A 16,574-nucleotide genomic window follows, 5' to 3' on the forward strand; every position below is an offset into this window, starting at 1 on the left:
GCGCGTCGGAAGGAAAGGGAAGTAGCGGGGTGGGGTGTGTTGGGGCTGAGGGTAGGGGTGTGGGTGGGGGTTTGGGTAGGGGTTTGTGCACATCAGGAATGTACAGGGGAGAAATGACCGAAGATTATTTCAAGCAAATAATCTTCGGTCATTTCTCCCTCAAACATTTCCGTGGCGGACAAATCACACAGATTCTCCAGCACCAGGGGCAGATGAAGAGCCCTATATAAACCGGGAGGTGCCACAGGCTAGTGTGGGAGTTTGGAGCAGTGCACATGAGTGCAAGGAGAAAACAAAAGTGCATGTCATGTTGGGGATGTGGAAGAAAAAGAAAAGGTTGAAATGGACACAACTCTAAGAATCTTGGTGTCCAGTAGCACCCTCAGCCCTCCCACACCTACCAACCATAAAGCCATAAGCAAACAGTGGACCACTACTGGCAACGATAACAGTCAGCTGCTGGAAGGAAGCAGCCTGAAAATGGGGCATCCGCGTATCGTTGGGTCCCCTAACTCCCATCTGGAATAACCCTGAATTCTCCCCAGGCCTGTCGACGCACGGTTTCCAACCCTGGATAGAAGGAGGCTTACAAAAGACTAGCGATTTCCTGGAAGCAGGAGCGCCCATCTCATTTGAAAGGTGCAAAGCTAAATTTGGGGTAGATGAACGGGAAAGATTCCACTATGCTCAAATCCGCCACTGGCTGTCCCACAGAGTAACCAGGGAGAAATGCTTCAGAGAATTAACAGCATTGGAACTATCTTTAGCGACCCCTACAAGCAAAGGCAGGACCTCGACCCTTTACCGACTCCTAGACAGGGCAGACCCCTCTAAAAAGGAAAGATATATGCTCGAATGGGAAAAGGACCTGGGAAAAGAAATTGAAGTCGAAGAATGGGGAAAAATTTGGGCCAGACTGCATAAAAGCTCGCAATACATCACAAACAGAGAAGGGGGCTATAAACTCTGCTACAGGTACTATGCAACCCCTGCTCAAATCAACAAGGCCAATCCAAATATTCCCGGAACCTGCCTGCGAGGGTGCCTGGCACCCGGCTCATTATTCCACATGGTATGGACATGCCCGAAGGCGGAAATATACTGCAGAGAGGTAATCAAACACATCAAGGAAATCTCGGGCCTCTCCATCCCATGGGATCCCAGAATCATTCTTCTAGGCAACACAGGTGATGGTGAATTCCCAATCTCAGGCCAAAACCCGAGGCTATGTACGCACCTACTCGTAGCAGCAAAAATAGCAATGGCCCGGGTGTAGAAAAATAAAGAAGGCCCATCCGTGGCACTTTGGTGGGCAAAATGTTGGGACATAGTGGTGGCCGAAAAAAATCACTGCGATCCGAACAGGCTCTCTGAACAGAGCACTAAACATATGGGACCCATTTATGGACTACGCCGCCAAATTCCTGGCCCTCACCAGGAGGCCTCCGTTAACCAGATGGCTCCAAAGCAGCCCACTTTACTGAACACAGCCTCACGCCATAGCTACCCATCATACAGTAGCCCACTTGGCGACTGAGGAAAGGATAGGCCATGGACAGTAATGCCTTATCCAACAATCTGGTCCCCCTCACACCGGTCTTCCCGAGAGACATTATAGCTCTAACATACCTAATGAATACTGTTCTGCGAGTGCTGTTATGATCAATGTAATGCTCTTTTGTAAAACCCAATAAAATGTTGTTATGAAAAAAAAAAGTACAGCAGGAGGCGGTAAAACAGAAGAATTTGGAAGAGTTAAAGATGCAGGAGAGAAGGGAACAGTAGGGGGCAGGAGAGAGCTACTGGAGAGTTGGAAAGGGTTGGTTGTAAAGAGAATGACCAAAAGGAAGGCAGTGAAGCGCAACATCTCTGGAAGGGTACAGAGCATGTGGAGACAAAGATAGGAAAGGAGGAGAAATGGAGAAGAAGTTGAGGAGAGGCTAGAAGTGGAGAAGATTTGGGACTCTCTTGCAGATGAAGGGAGAGTTCTAATGGGGGCAAAAAACAACTTAAGTCGACAAGTTGCGTGAGACCGGTGGAAGGAGGTAGAAGCATGTACATCGCAGAAGGTAAAGGAAGCTAGTCTAACAACAACCTGAGGGAGTGAGGTAAGGATAGACCGGAGGCCCATAGGCAGGAGAAAACATCTGATAGGCAATGAGGAAGAAATGAGTTTGGCGGTTGTAGGATAAGGATCCAGGGCCTGGGCGGTGAGCAGGAGTGCAGTAGAAAACGCATGGATCCAACCAACCTCACCTCTGGAAGAAGTTGCGAAACTATCTGACTAGAATCATAGGTTGTTGAGATACTTTTGTGACACTACCCATTCCTTGGCCTTACAGAGCTTCCACCCACCTAAAGAGGCGATGCACATTAAAAATAAAGAGATGGAATGACATCAGGAGAAGACATGGAGAGACCTTTTAAAGAAGGAAAGTATTTTGCCTGGAAACAGCGCTAATTAGTTTGTGGCATTTTTGACCTTTAAGTTTCCCAAACAATGTAGATAGTTCCTATAAAAACTCTGGAAGCTGGACCTTTGAGTTGCGTCCTTTGTGGAATCTATTTGCCGTTTTGAGACACACCATGTTAAAAATGTAAAAATGTTGTCACTGATTCATTAATCTGAAAGGATGCTCATTGATGCACAATATTTTAAGAAATTATATCCAAAAGCGGTGGACACGCACTGATCTCCCCATCATGTTTTGTCCTAGAGAACAATTAATTCTAATGGTGCATGAGCCAATAAGAACCCCTAAAATGGACAACGTGATAAATATTCTCATCAGATACGATTAACATCTAAATTAAACAAAATCAAAATCCCCAAAACTCTATTGAATCTAAAATACAGATTATTTTGTTCAACAAATGGTAAAGTATATATTAAACACACAGCTTCAGATGTAGAGCCTTCAGAATTTGCCTCTTTAAAATAAAATTTCAGCTGGAACAAGAGCGTCTCGATCACATGAAAGTACCTTCTGTAATGTCTGATCCAAGGCATCCTTCACACTCTTCTTTGGAGTACTGTTCTTGACCCCATCATCTTCACCGAGTCTAAAGATTAGCTCTGCCCGGGAACAAATAATATATTATGACACCTCTTATCATACTGAAACAATGATTATGTCATTCATAAGAAAACCTGCTCTCCTCTCTGCCAATTATGAATAATTCACTCTATTTTCCTGTCAGGCTCTTGGTCAATCCCTGAACAGTGACCTCTTATAAAAGTCCTGAGTCAGATAATTACTGAATCTTTGTAGTATCACAGTAGGGTTTTTCGCACAATGCATGCTTTTCAAAGTTACAATAGATGTGCAGGTTAAAGATACTGTATTTTATTCTCGTTTTTTCATTCTATTATAGAGCATCCCTTCTTTGCCTCAAAAGCAAAAACCATTGCCTTTTCATCTACAGTCACTGGCAGTTTTGTTCTCTGGGTCCTGCCCCCTGCCAGGAGGATCAGAGTGATTGGTGAACAAAGCAAACAGTAACAGAATTAGAATGAAGCAACTCTTGAAACCCCTTTTTCTTCTTAAGCGAGTGGAGACTCCTACAAGACTGTATTTTTATATGAGAAATCCCACAATTTTAGTGCTTTAGTTGGCTCAGGATTTACAGTTCCTCTAAACCCTATGGACCAGACATCTTACTTCAGTCCAATGGCAAAACCGATGGCAAAAAAAATACATCCTGTCAAAAGGAACATTAAAAGGGCACACTTTACTAATGCACTATCCCAGCAGTAACCGAGAAACCTTTAATTCAACAAATGTACTAATGAGGTATCCAATTATTCAACAAAGAAAACAACCTATTACCTGAATTGGTTTGATAAATCTATCTCTATAGTTGCTCCTGATGTTAATGGATGATCCCAGTGTTGCTTATTGGGAAGCATAGCTTAACTCTCAAATTTGGTGCTGTGAAATAAGCAAGAACCTTGCTCTAGCGGCATACATAATTGAAAGCAAAGCAGTTGATTAAAAAGGCAGGTGCACAACCAGTGATCAACAATAACAGTCATTGGCAAAGACAACAGTTTTTACCACAGCCAACCCCTTTGGGCAGCATACAGGTCCATAGCAGAGGAACCTGAGAAGCAGAAACCTGTCCAAAGGAAGACAGCCCCGCCGACAAGGCTGCATCCAAGCACTTCATCTGCCTCACCCATATCCTCTTTCCCCTTGCAACCAACAAGGAGTGTCTTCAACGTCCCTAAAAATAGACCCATTGTCTAGGATTGCTAACAACTGTCTAGGTGTTTGTCCCGTTACCAGACAATGCCATGAAATGCTCAGGGAAATCCTTCCCATTTGCAAAGAATTTCCATAAACTAGCATCAACTGCCCAGGTACATGCCCAGCTGCCAAAGATTTTTTATCAAATGCCCAATTTCCAACGATTGCCATTACTGTGTAATGCTCTTTATATGGATCCTTCACTCAGCAGGCAGCGCAGTGTAGCTTGGTGCCGACCATCTCTGATGATCGGCTTGCTCAATTTCAGACATGATGTGGCCAGGCTATAAAAGAAGCACACTATGTCACTCCTTTTCCTTTTCTCGCCCTGTCCTCAGCAGCTGAGGGAGCTATGATGGGGAGAATCTGAAAATATTCCTACAATCAAAGATTTATTTGTATTTTTATGCTCTAGAACCAGGATTAGGCTGAGAGGGCGATTAAGAATCTGTGGGGGGAGAATCCATAGAAAGAACATTACACGTTAAGTATGTTTCCCTTTTTCCCCCCTCTACTGGACTGCATACACCCACAGATCCATCATCTTGGTAGACTCCCATAGCAATGCCCGACAACTAGAGGAAATTGGAGAGCAGAAACTTTGCCAACAGAAAATCCAGAAGAGCCGCTTCCCCAAACTAAGCGTCCTGCCCATCTAGCAAATCAAAGCAGCAATGTTTAGAAAATATATCTAAAGAGGACCATGTCGCTGCCTGATAAATTTCCATCAGCAGCACCCCTCTCTGTAAGGCTGAAGTGGCTGCACCTTCTCTGGTAGAGTGTGCCCTGAGATCTTGATGTATCCTCTTTGCCCACTTTATCTTAACATGCCAATCACTATTTACAGCTCTACACAAATGGGCCTGAGCTAAGGGCACAAAATGCGGTTCCTCTCAACAGAAGTAAGCCAGCTAAGCAACATACAAAAGCAAAGATCTCTTGGGCTATAACCTTGGGCTGCAACTTTGTCAACTTCTTAGGCTGGTTGTGGAGTGGGGTGAAGCTGTCAACTTAATTTTCTGGTTAACACAGAATTTTGACCCCCCCCCCTAGTTTAGGTATAAAATAAGGCCTCCCTCAAAGGGTGACATTCTCTTTTGAAAAAAATAGATAAGGGGGAAACCTGGATCTCACTGGCATGTCTAGCTGAGATAAAGGACACTAAGCAGAATATCTTTTTTTATTTTGAAATCTATTTTATTATTTTCATGGTGCAAAAACTGTTGCAAAAACACAGCATTTTGTCACTATTGGCTACAAACAGTAGTTGCCAGCATGGGTTTTGCCTTTCATTTCTCACGAGTCTCAGGACCAGTCCCCTCATCCTATTATGTTCGCCTTCTGTCTCATTCTTACCTAGAAATAGGATGCGTAATTAACAATCAACAGAACAGTGCTCACACATCTCGGTACATAGATCTACATGGGTGTTAAACTGCATCTCTCAACTCCCCTACCTTTGTCCTCCACCCTCTACCTGGTGAGCTCCCATGAGTTCCACACTCTAACCTCCAGAAACCTCCCGACGCCAGTATCCTGTCTCGCCTTGGTCAAGGCGGTTTTAGGTCTGGTGTCAATTTTAAATCATTAAGCATTTGTCCCCAGTACATCTCTGCTGCCCCCCTCCTCCTCTTCCTTCATCTGTGTTCTTAATACCATCATCTCTGCAAAGCCCCTTCTCTGTACATCTCTGACCCGTTCTTGCACCGCTGGCCCGTAGGGCTCTTCCAGGATATCGCAATGCATCTTTTAGTTTGCATTAGCAGGAAGTGGGCCATTTTCTTCTTGGTCCTATCCCTCTTTTTCTTCCCCCCGGTAACAGAAGAACATCTTTAAGGTAAGGAGCCTAAGAGAATAGACAGAATCAAGAACTGTGTGGGCGGAAACCTATTAGTGAAATCATTCCAGAACTGGGCAAAGGAACAGAAAAAAAGATTGTTCAGGAGTTCTCTTGAAAATAGAAATTGAAGCCAGATATCCCTTGCCTGTACCCAATTAGAGCCCTTGTGTAGCCTAAAATGTCCAGGACCGAAGTAATAGTGCAGGTCAAGCGGTCCAAACTCCTACTCCTGCACCAGTCTTCACATCTTCTCCACCTGCACACAACGATGGACTTCACAGAATGTTTGCATGTAAACAAAAGCACATTGAGGACCTCATCAGGTAACTCACAGTTTCTGTATCTCATCATCTCAACAGGGACATGGAAGGTTGAGAGAATGGGGATTCAGATGAAGTATGCCAGCCTTCTGTGTTGGATACATGGGCCGGCTCCAAGGAAGATGCCGGGGAGGAGAAATGGCAATTTCGAGAAGGACCAGGTGCCAAGTCCTCCAAACCCGATCCCAGAAAGTCAGAATAACTGAAGACCCAAATCTCCACAACTTCCTGAGAACCGAGGGGATGATTGTTCAGCACAAACTCACAAGCACTTCCTGTGCTTCGGATGGATCAGCGCATAGAAAGAGGCATCCTGAAAGTCCAGCAACACAACTCTAGTCCTGAATGTGTCTTCCCTCAGAAACCTGTTCATACCCAAAGGTCCAGGAACCAGGGTGTATTCAAAGTACTATCTTGTTCCCACCTCCAAACAGTGAACTGCTTCCACTACTCACTTGGTCAGGAAGGAAGCCATCTACTCTGGGTGTGTGGGCTTCAGGTCTCAATGAGAAATCAGAGGAGGCTGATTTGGAGGCATTTTGATTGGACCAGAAGGGGAGGAGGAAAGGGCAGATCTTTGGAGGAAGAATGTGCTGAAGGCATCAACGCTGTTGAAGACTGAACTTCTGGGCACTCCTACCCCCTCCCAGGGAGTTTGTAGCTCATTTGAACTGGTTTTGCAGAGGTAAACTGCATCCTATCTTTGTGAGCAATGGCGTAAAACAACAGAAACTGACGCCAGTGACTGAAAGAGAAGCAAGAGCAGTAGGATGACTCACCAACCCCAGCAATTTGGCTATGATCTTGAATTTAAGAGTTCATCAGCCTCAGTACAAAACAGATTAATCCCATTGAATGGCATGTCGAACAACTTGGACTACCCATCCAGAGCAAGACCTGATGGTTTAAACAATGAAAACCTCTGTAGCAGTCACTGTCCCCATAGATCACCAATGGAGTCTGCATCCAAACCAGCATGGAGGGACTGACACCACTTCATTGCTGTCAGCAATCAACTACAAGAAGCAATTCCTAATTTACCTCCCTCCCCCAGGCAAATGAATTGAGACATCCAAAAGAATTGACCACAAGATGTGAGAAAACGTTGCCAATGCACAGGAGGCAATAATAGCCTACTTTCTTACCAAGAACAAAGTTCCTATCAGGAGCAATGTGAGGGAAATAATAAATAGGTGAATTTGAGGTTAGCTGTAGCTGCTTGAACCACAAGACATTCAGGTGAGAGATGGGTGAAGAGAAAAAGATTGATCCCCCCCGGTGCAGATTTATACTTCTTTTTAAGCTTCTGGTCGACCGCAGGAGCAGAACAATGGGTCTGCCGCAAGGATAGAATGGGTCAGAATTAGTTCTGTTAAATGGCAAAACCATCTCCTTTTTAGGGTACTTAACCAAGATATCCATCAGCTCGTACTGAATAAGAGGCTTTAACGGCGTCCCACAGCCCAAATCCTCAACCAAACTGAGGCCACCTCCAACTGCTGTACCTACCAGAAGATCCCAGACCCCCTGTGCAGTGCAGTGTGAGAAGAACAGAGGGAGGTGGGCACCGAATAAGAGCAGAGTGAAGAGTCAGGAGGACTAAGGCCGGAGATCAATGGCAGACACTGGCCTGGACCCATGCAGCAGTGTGTATGCCGACACCCCCCATACCGCACCTCGGCAACAGCGCAATCTAATACTGCTGCAACAATCCGGACTGGCAGGTATAACAGTGGTCTCCACTGCTGCATGACGGATAAGCACTCTTGGAACGTTGGCTTACCACCCGGTTATTGTGAACATACGGCCTTCCGCCCCCAGGCTGTACAACTATCTCCCTGCGGCAGCAACAACTGGGAGTACATGAACAACACACAAGCAGCAGCTTTCTTGGTGAAAGGAACAAAGAGGTAATCTTCCCTTCCCCTCACGACCCAGTGCCTGCGCCACCTACACGAATCCGGGTGCAGACTGAGGAAGAATGCACCACTCGCACGAAATAGTCTGCCCCGCATGGCAGGGGCAACCCAAGCTCAAGTAAAGGTGTAGTTGAAGAAGGGAATACCCAGGTGGCCAAAGTGACACATGCACCATCAAAGAAGGAACCTCTCCAGAGACCACATTGGCAACTACTAATACTGTTGTTCTGGGAATACACACAAGCCCTCTGCAAGGAGGAAAGAGGCACCATAAGAGCATGCAACAAATAACCCAATTGGGGAGCACTAACTAAGGAGCAGTGATGGTCCCTGCTGATCCACGCGAACTAAATAAAACACTTATGCAGACAAAGGGACTTATATCGGGACCGGCCCCATTCAATAAGCTGCACACATTCTGATATCTAAGATAAATCGGCACTGGCACCCCGGTCACCTATCCTGACACCTCCCGGCCCACGCAAATCCAAGAACTGAACAGACAGTGGCCGGACTCGACAATGCAAAGCCGCAGGTGACGAGACTTGAGGAGTTGATGCAAGCTGGCATACCCTTATTAAGATACTACATGAGGTACCTACTGAGTCGGGGCTTTCCCCCAGCTGGACCTTCAGGGTGACCTGGTGGCATGAACAAGACCTCCGGAGTATCTGTACCCCAGAATCAGGCCCAGTCAGAAACAGAGACATTTCACCACGCAATTGAGACGCTTGTGTGGCTCGACAGGCCCACAATCAGGAATATACTGTCTCTCAGAACGCTGGCACCGTGATGCTTTTCAAGGGACTTGAGTGCTCATCCACCTCAAAAACATCCTATCATGGTCAAAGATAAGCTTAAGAAGCCATCCACCCAAAGCAAAATGGAGCAATACGCAACACCCATGGCAGTCGCCCCCACTGAGCAAACACTATCAGAGGGTATGACGGAGGTGGAGGATGCTTTTTCCCTGAAGGACGTAATTAACGTCACTGCCAACTCCCAAGCCTCCATGGAGAAGAAAATGGATGGAATAAGTGGGGATGTGTCTCTTCTTCGTCACAACCTCCAAAAGCAAACATCTCGTACAGGGGAGGTAGAAAAACGAATATCTGGAGCGGAGGATGGACTCCGCACAGCGGGTCAACAAATGTCTGGAGTGATGGCATGCCTTAAAATATTGGAGGAACGAGTGGATGAGGGAGAGGGTAGGGCACGAAGCAATAATGTCCATATCCCAGGCCTGCCCGAGAAAACAGAGGGACCAAATATGGAACTATTTCTCGAACAATGACTCAACGACATGTTTGTGCCCAAGACATTTTCCAACTTCTTCTCTGTCGAACGGGCTCACCGTATGCCTACTGGACGGCCCATGCCCAGAGCACCCCTGCACACAGTGATAACCAAATTACAGGGACCCCAACGCCCTGCTCCAAATGGCCCGAACCAAGGGAACAATTACATACAATGGGTCTCAAATCGCCTTCTTTCCGGACAATACTAGAGAGGTGCAGCGCGTTAGAAAATCCTTTGACCAACTCAAAAAGCATCTGCAATCCCTGAATATCAAATATGGTCTTCTTTTTCCCGCTCAACTTAAGATATACCACAAAGGCACAACAGTGCACTTCATGGATCCTAAAGAAGCGTGGAGATGGGCAGAGCAGCATTTTGAGGGAGACTGGACAAGAATAATAGATCCGAGGCCAGACCCGAAGGACTTCCACCGGTCAACCACTACCAAATCGGGATCCAGAAATTCCACCTCCCATGGGCAATGACTGAGACATAATGTTGGAGGCACCAGATGGATGATATTGCCGACCAGGACTGCACCGAATAAATGGCCCACCTCAACGATTTGAAATGAGAATGCAATGATAACTCCGAGTCACAGCTGTGCGACCCGGCGCACCCATAAAACGGACAACCTCTCGTACAACCGAAGTTTCCTCAAGACCTTCCTCTTTGCCTCTGCTTTCTCTCCTCCTCTCCCCTCCCCTGTTGATCTCCTGGCTGAATCTGAAATTGCAATGGTTACCTGGCTACCCTTTGATCTAGGGGCCAGGTACCCTCCCCGCTAGTTGCACACCTGCACTGCCCCCCTAGCAACCCTTACACTCAGGGACTGTTTCGGTATCCCTAAAGCCCCTACTAGCACTTGACCCCTGATGTTTGCACTTACCCGTGCACTTGCCACCAGCTGGCCGCACTTTTTACTTATTGTATTTATTATTACTGTTATCCTACGTACTGCACTGCCCCCTGCCCCCGCACATTTCCCCCTCCCCTGCACTTGCGAGATCTTAATGTCACCTTGCCTAGTAGGATCGCTGTCTCTGTCTTACCTCTGTTCCCCCCCTTGCCTCGTCGCGTCTAGAAACACTCGTGTATAGGCGCATTATAAATGCCATATCATATCACTGCTCTTTGCATTAATTATTGAACCCCTAGCCATACTACTGTGACGCACAAATTCATGGAAAGGATTCAACTGGACAGAAGGCACATAGGATGAAGTCTTGCTGTGTGCGGATGACCTCTTACTATCTGATCCAGTCCGTCCCTGTCCGGTAGTTACAAGAATACTTGAGCAGTACGGGACATTCAGTGTTCTACAGGTAAACTGGCATACATCCTTTTTCCGTTCAAAAGACTGGATAAGGCAATCCCCCCGCATTGCCCATATCGCATTGAACCCAAACACTTCCATTATTTCGGGGATCCAAGTAACAAAGGATCTGTTGGAATACATTCCCCGAAACGTACACCCGATAGTAGGAAGATTCAGAGCGGATGTTCGACACTGGGTACTGCTCCCACTGACTCTGCTTGGGAGGGCTGCTCTCTTTAAGATGCTAGCGTTGCCACGCTTCTTATATGTCCTTCAGAATGCCCCACTTTGGGTACCAGACCTGGAATTTCGCAAGATAGAGAGCACGCTCAGAAGTTTGCTATGGAGTGGGGGAACCCACGGATTGCGCTGCAGATCCATCTGGGAGGGTGGAATTGGGTTACCGCGCCTCCAATCTTATTACTGGGCAAGTCCGATGGCAGTGGTTAACGACACCATACATGGAGATGGGAACTTACCTCATATCCAAGCAGAGATTGATATGCAACAAGACATGTCCCCGCTTATGAACCTTTGCCGCACCCCAAGTAGACCCCCACCACAGACAATAGCAGCCCACATCACACTTATATGGTGAGAGGCTCACAAATACATTAGATGGGACAACAAAGTGACCCTGGTACAGACATATTGGAAAAACAATAACTAAACTACCAATATGGCATAGATGGATAGAGGCAGGAATAGTAACGGTTGGGGATGCAATTACCGATGGGAAGTTGATCCCTTTGGAAGACAGTTTGGCCTCCCGAAAGCAGAACACTACCTCTACCTTCAGCACTTTCACGCATTACACGCGCACCTCCCTTCACTCTCTGATATGCCAGAATGCACACCACTGGAACGGAATCTCGTTTCCGAACACATATCCACCAGGGTCACATCTACAATGTACAACCGGGGGCACACTCTGCCTGGGGTGCAGGAGAACCCTATCGTATGATGCTGATGGATAAACTGTAAGCCACACACCTGGCTAACACTAGTCCCACCATGTGACTCTTTCCTTCACCAGCTCCGCAAGAGGGGGCATTGAATGAGCGGCCACTTTGTCTGGTGCGGCGGCCATTTTGACGAGTTGCATGCCACGTGCCGAAGTTAAGGTGCCTGGCTCGCTAGAACCAGTCCCGTCCAAGACGCTTGGTGATGGAACAACAGGCCTATCCCGCACCTCAGGCCGTGAGCTAGAAGGCGTATTGCCCTCTGCAGAGCTGCCGGTAGTGCTGCATGAAGGTGCCCCATCAGACATTATGCCAGTACTAGGGCGTTGCCCCTCAGGAGTAACGCCGGTAAAAAAACCTTGCGGTCCCTCAGCACTGACACTGGGAGGATCTGGAGACCCCTCGGCTGTGAAGTCGGTAGCTGGACAAGCCTCGGTACGTGTACCGGTACTAGGGTGTTGCCCCTCAGGAGTAATCCCGGTATTTCAGCCGAGACCTGGTAGGAACCCCCTCGGACATGTTGCTGGTACTAGGGCGTGGCCATTCTGGTGAAGACCCGGTAAAAGAACCTTCCGGTCCCTCAGCACTGTCACTGGGAGGATCCACTGACGCCTACCTGCCGGTAGCTAACTTAGCCTCGGTACTTGTGCTGGTTTGAGAACCTGAGCGGTTCCTTCCACGCGGGCGAGTTCTTGGAAGGAGCCTCCCTTGCAGGGTGTGCTGGAAATGAGTGGCCCTACCTTGGGCCTGGATCGATGATCGACGAAGTCCCTCCGGTCCTCTGAAGGCGATCTCTGATCGAGCTCCCTCCACCTGGCTAGTCTGTCTTCAGAGACCTTGAGGAAAGTGCGTCGCACAAGGTACGAGCTCGCCAGCTATGGTCAGGGCCAAGGCAATGTAGGAAGAGGGCGTGGGGGTCTGAAGTTGGAAAGAGCCTGTGGCAGGATGGACACCTGCTGAACCCTGTAGTGGACATGCGCTGGGGAGGAGCGTGATGCCTGAGGGCCGAGCACCTGAATAATAAAAAGACAAAAAGACAGGAGAAGAAGTATCCGTGCGTGGAATTGCATGGCCGAAGCCAAACCCAGGATCACTGGTGAATTTGGCCCATTCCTGTCAACGCGGAAAAGGGGACTGAGGAGTGGCGCCGGATGGTGGAGTCAGGCAAGCGCATTTAAAGGGGAAAAAGATTTTTTCTGGTGAAAAAGGTTCCATCACCTGTCCCTCGCGAGGGACGCGCCATACAGTATGGAGGAAAGGGGACGGGACGTAAGAGTATAGGAGGCATAACGGGTGGCCGAGAAGGGACCAATATATTAAGCAAATAACTTGTCTCAGTAGAAATCATGAGATGAAGTTCCCCTTGAAGGAAATAAATTTAAACCATGGGGATATTACAGAAAGTAATAATATAAAGAGAAAGGAGTCATGGACAACAATACCCTGGGAAAAGGGGAGAGTCACAAGACAACTCGTACAAGAAGAAGAGAATATCAAAAGTAGAGATTTTTCTGAACCCGAGTTTAGAGAAACTAGGCAAGTGAAGCCACTCAAGAATCAAGAAGACCAAACTAAGTTGAATAACAATTGGCCAAGAGAGAAAGAATGTTCAAACAGGAATATCTGGGGTGCTACTGCGCGGCGACAAGATGGCCGCAGCCTGAGAGAGCTCCGGCCCGGGCTCATACATCCTCTGATCATATCCTTGTCTCCCGTAACGAAAACCACATCACCATCTCGCTTTTGTCCCTCAAACCCAGCGCTGCAGGCTGTGCTGAAAATCAGAGCCCTGGTGGGGCCATAGCGGTTGCCTGAGCCCTGACTCGGAGCTAGGCCCCTGAAGTGAGGAGACACCAGTGGCTCCTAGCTGCCTAGCCACAGGCTCTGTGTGGTTGGGAGGGACAAAGAATATCCCGCTTATGCTGAATGTCGGAGTCAGCCCCGGACCGACGAGTGCACCCTCTCCACCTCCCTCACTGGCTGGCATCAAGCAACTGAAGTCCCCATTCCAGACATGGGGGTGTGTGGGGCGAGTGAGGTGGCCAGTCTAATGGCCGCGTGGTCCGTGAGGGCCCCGTGCCGGCTTCCGTCCCACAACCGAACTCAACCGCACTCCCTGCTGCTCTGGATTCTTGCTGTGCGGGGACTGACCTCCAGCTGCATAGCGACCCAGGGGCAGCCCACTGGCCACTGCGCAACCGAGGAAACAGCCCCCCGTGATGGCTGATGTGGTAGACATTGGCAAATTTGGTGGACCTTGCGTGGCCTGCACCCCAAAGAGACAGAAGGTGAGGGCTCCCGAACCCTGCATTCCCCATTACCAGGACAATTCAGATCATTGGGAAGGGGGATCGGGAGGGCCAGTATCACCCTGCCTTGATACACAGCACTGCGGGCCCTTGCTTCTGCAGCTCCTCCCTCCAGCCAGCTCAAGTAGACAACAGTGGTGGGAGCGGCTGGTGAAGCTGGGGAGAGGGGATTATCCCCTCAAACTTAGCCAGTTACTGTCAGGTCTGAATGTTATAGTAGGTTAGGTTTGGCTGGGTTGTGGGGAATGATAATGTGTTATATCTTAGTTTAGTTTTAAAATAATTTACTATTAAAATACATGATTAGTTAGTTTGGTCTTAACTGCTATATATCAGAGGGACAGTTCCCCAGGCCAACATGGAGGAGATGGTGCTGGTCACTGATTGGAGGAAGGAGTGGCCTCTGACCTTAACCTGTGTTCTAAACTGCCTTTCATTGTTCACCTTCAGGCAGAAAGGTCCCGTCTAAGTTAAGCTCCTGATTTAGGCCGTTTATGAATAACTGGTGGTTGTGAAATCTTGATTTTGCAGTTCCAGGATACCCAGGTCTACGTGGGACATGCTAGCAGATAATTTGGTGGGAGCGCAGCATTAATTTCTCTGAGAAGAATGTATTCATCTTTCAAGCTTGTCCACGTTAGCTATTTAGACTCTGTAAAACAAGAATGTTTAACTGAAGCATTGTTCCAAACCTAGGTTGAATCTTATGTGTCTGTGAACTCCTTAATTCTCCAGAAGAGTTTCAGTCTATTCACAGAGGGTGTCTGTACAGACTAGACATTCATCCTCAGAATTTAAACTCCCTGTTACCAATGGAGGTTTAACAGGTATTCTTTAAGCATTGGTTAAGAATATAATGCTTTAGAGCTGTGACAGAGTTATGTCATTAGTTAACCCTTATCTCTCCCTCTGCAGATTCGCAGCAGTCCAGAAGAAGGAGTCTGTTGTTTTTTATTTGATCCACTTCCCCTTGGGAGTGTTTGCTTTTCAACTGTTTGATGATACAGTTGTCAGACAGTTTCGGCAGCTTCTGCGGACCAGGAAAGGCAGCACCGGACAATTACATCACTACCCTACAGTAGTATGCTTGGTCGACGATCTGCTGGTCATACGGTCGGGTAGGCCTCTGCCCCCCCCCCTCTGACATGCCCTATATGACAAAAGGTTGTACCCTGCCGATAACATGGGGCAAGTTTGAGGCACCATAGGAATATCTAAAGAAAACTGGGAGTTTTATATACTCAAGGGGCATTGTGTCATGGTGAACCCCAAGAAACAGGCCAAATTATACCAATTCGCCAGGATGGAGGCAATAGCACCATCCAAACCAGTGAACCCTGAACCCTCACAGCTTGATGTTGCAGCCCTAAATCACACTCTACTGGCCCTTAAAACAAGCACAGATTCCCTGCGCACGAAGATCGATACTCTAACAAGCAAAGTCGCCATATCAGCAATCCAGATTGATTAACTCTGTGGGCGCATGACCGAAGCAGAGACCTAAATTAGTGAAGGAGAAGACAAAGTGTCGGTCCTACAGCGAGAAGTCTCCCTCTTACAACAGACAAGAGTATACTTTCCACTCTGGTGTACACAATAGCTCATCTAGAATAGATCGCGTGATGGCATCATCTGAATTGCTTCATAGGGTTGGTGAGATTAAGATCCTCCCCCGGATCTTCTCTGATCACTCCCCTTTTTGGGTCTCGTTAACAACATCTCCCCGCCCCCCATGCAATTGTGCTGGCGGTTCAGGATGCCCTATTTTGGGAACAGATCACCCAAGACAAACACCTTCTTCCAAGCCAACATAGGGTCTGTCCCAGATAGAGGGGTGATATGGGAAACCTTTAAGGGACATATCAGGGGTTGATATATATCACAAGAGGGTGGTGTCCTAAGAGCACTGCGTACTTCCTTGTCCTCTCTCGAATGAGAAATCAAAGATCTAAAGCGACGACAAGGGTCAGATGACTCTGCCGCGCTTCAACACGAATTTAGGGAAAAGAGAGCAGCAATGCACACATTTATAGATAGGGAGAGGTTTCTCAGGGACCCCATTACAGAGGCTGCATACGGGGAGGGAGACCGCCAAGCCGCATATTGGCATGGGCTTTCAAGCGAGAACCTCCGTTAGAGAACATCACTAAGATCGATGCCCCAATCGGAACCACAACTCGAGATTCCAGGGCAATAAATGAGGCGTTTCGGGAATATTACGAGAAGCTGTAAACCTCAAAATCCCGAACCAGACCCGATACCATTTCACAATATTTAGACCAGGTGGCTTTGGGCTGGCTCGACACTGACATTGGCGGGAGTCTGAACGTGCCACCCTCCAATGAAGAAATCCTAGC

The 16,574-nt window shown here is 47.7% G+C and overlaps 1 protein-coding gene across 2 annotated transcripts in view; it reads right to left on the bottom strand.

Annotated features, from left to right (window-relative positions):
• Window positions 1-16,574, bottom strand: part of CNTLN (centlein) — a 2,346,865-nt gene that overhangs the window by 837,643 nt on the left and 1,492,648 nt on the right. For both annotated transcript variants that reach the window (XM_069625978.1, XM_069625977.1), the window contains exon 15: window positions 2,985-3,076. In XM_069625978.1, coding sequence (XP_069482079.1) covers window positions 2,985-3,076 — 92 coding nt within the window. The remainder of the gene's footprint in view (window positions 1-2,984; window positions 3,077-16,574) is intronic.

The sequence above is a fragment of the Ambystoma mexicanum genome, chromosome 6p (assembly GCF_040938575.1).
Source record: "Ambystoma mexicanum isolate Mex_15411 chromosome 6p, UKY_AmexF1_1, whole genome shotgun sequence".
NCBI classification, from domain to species: domain Eukaryota; kingdom Metazoa; phylum Chordata; class Amphibia; order Caudata; family Ambystomatidae; genus Ambystoma; species Ambystoma mexicanum.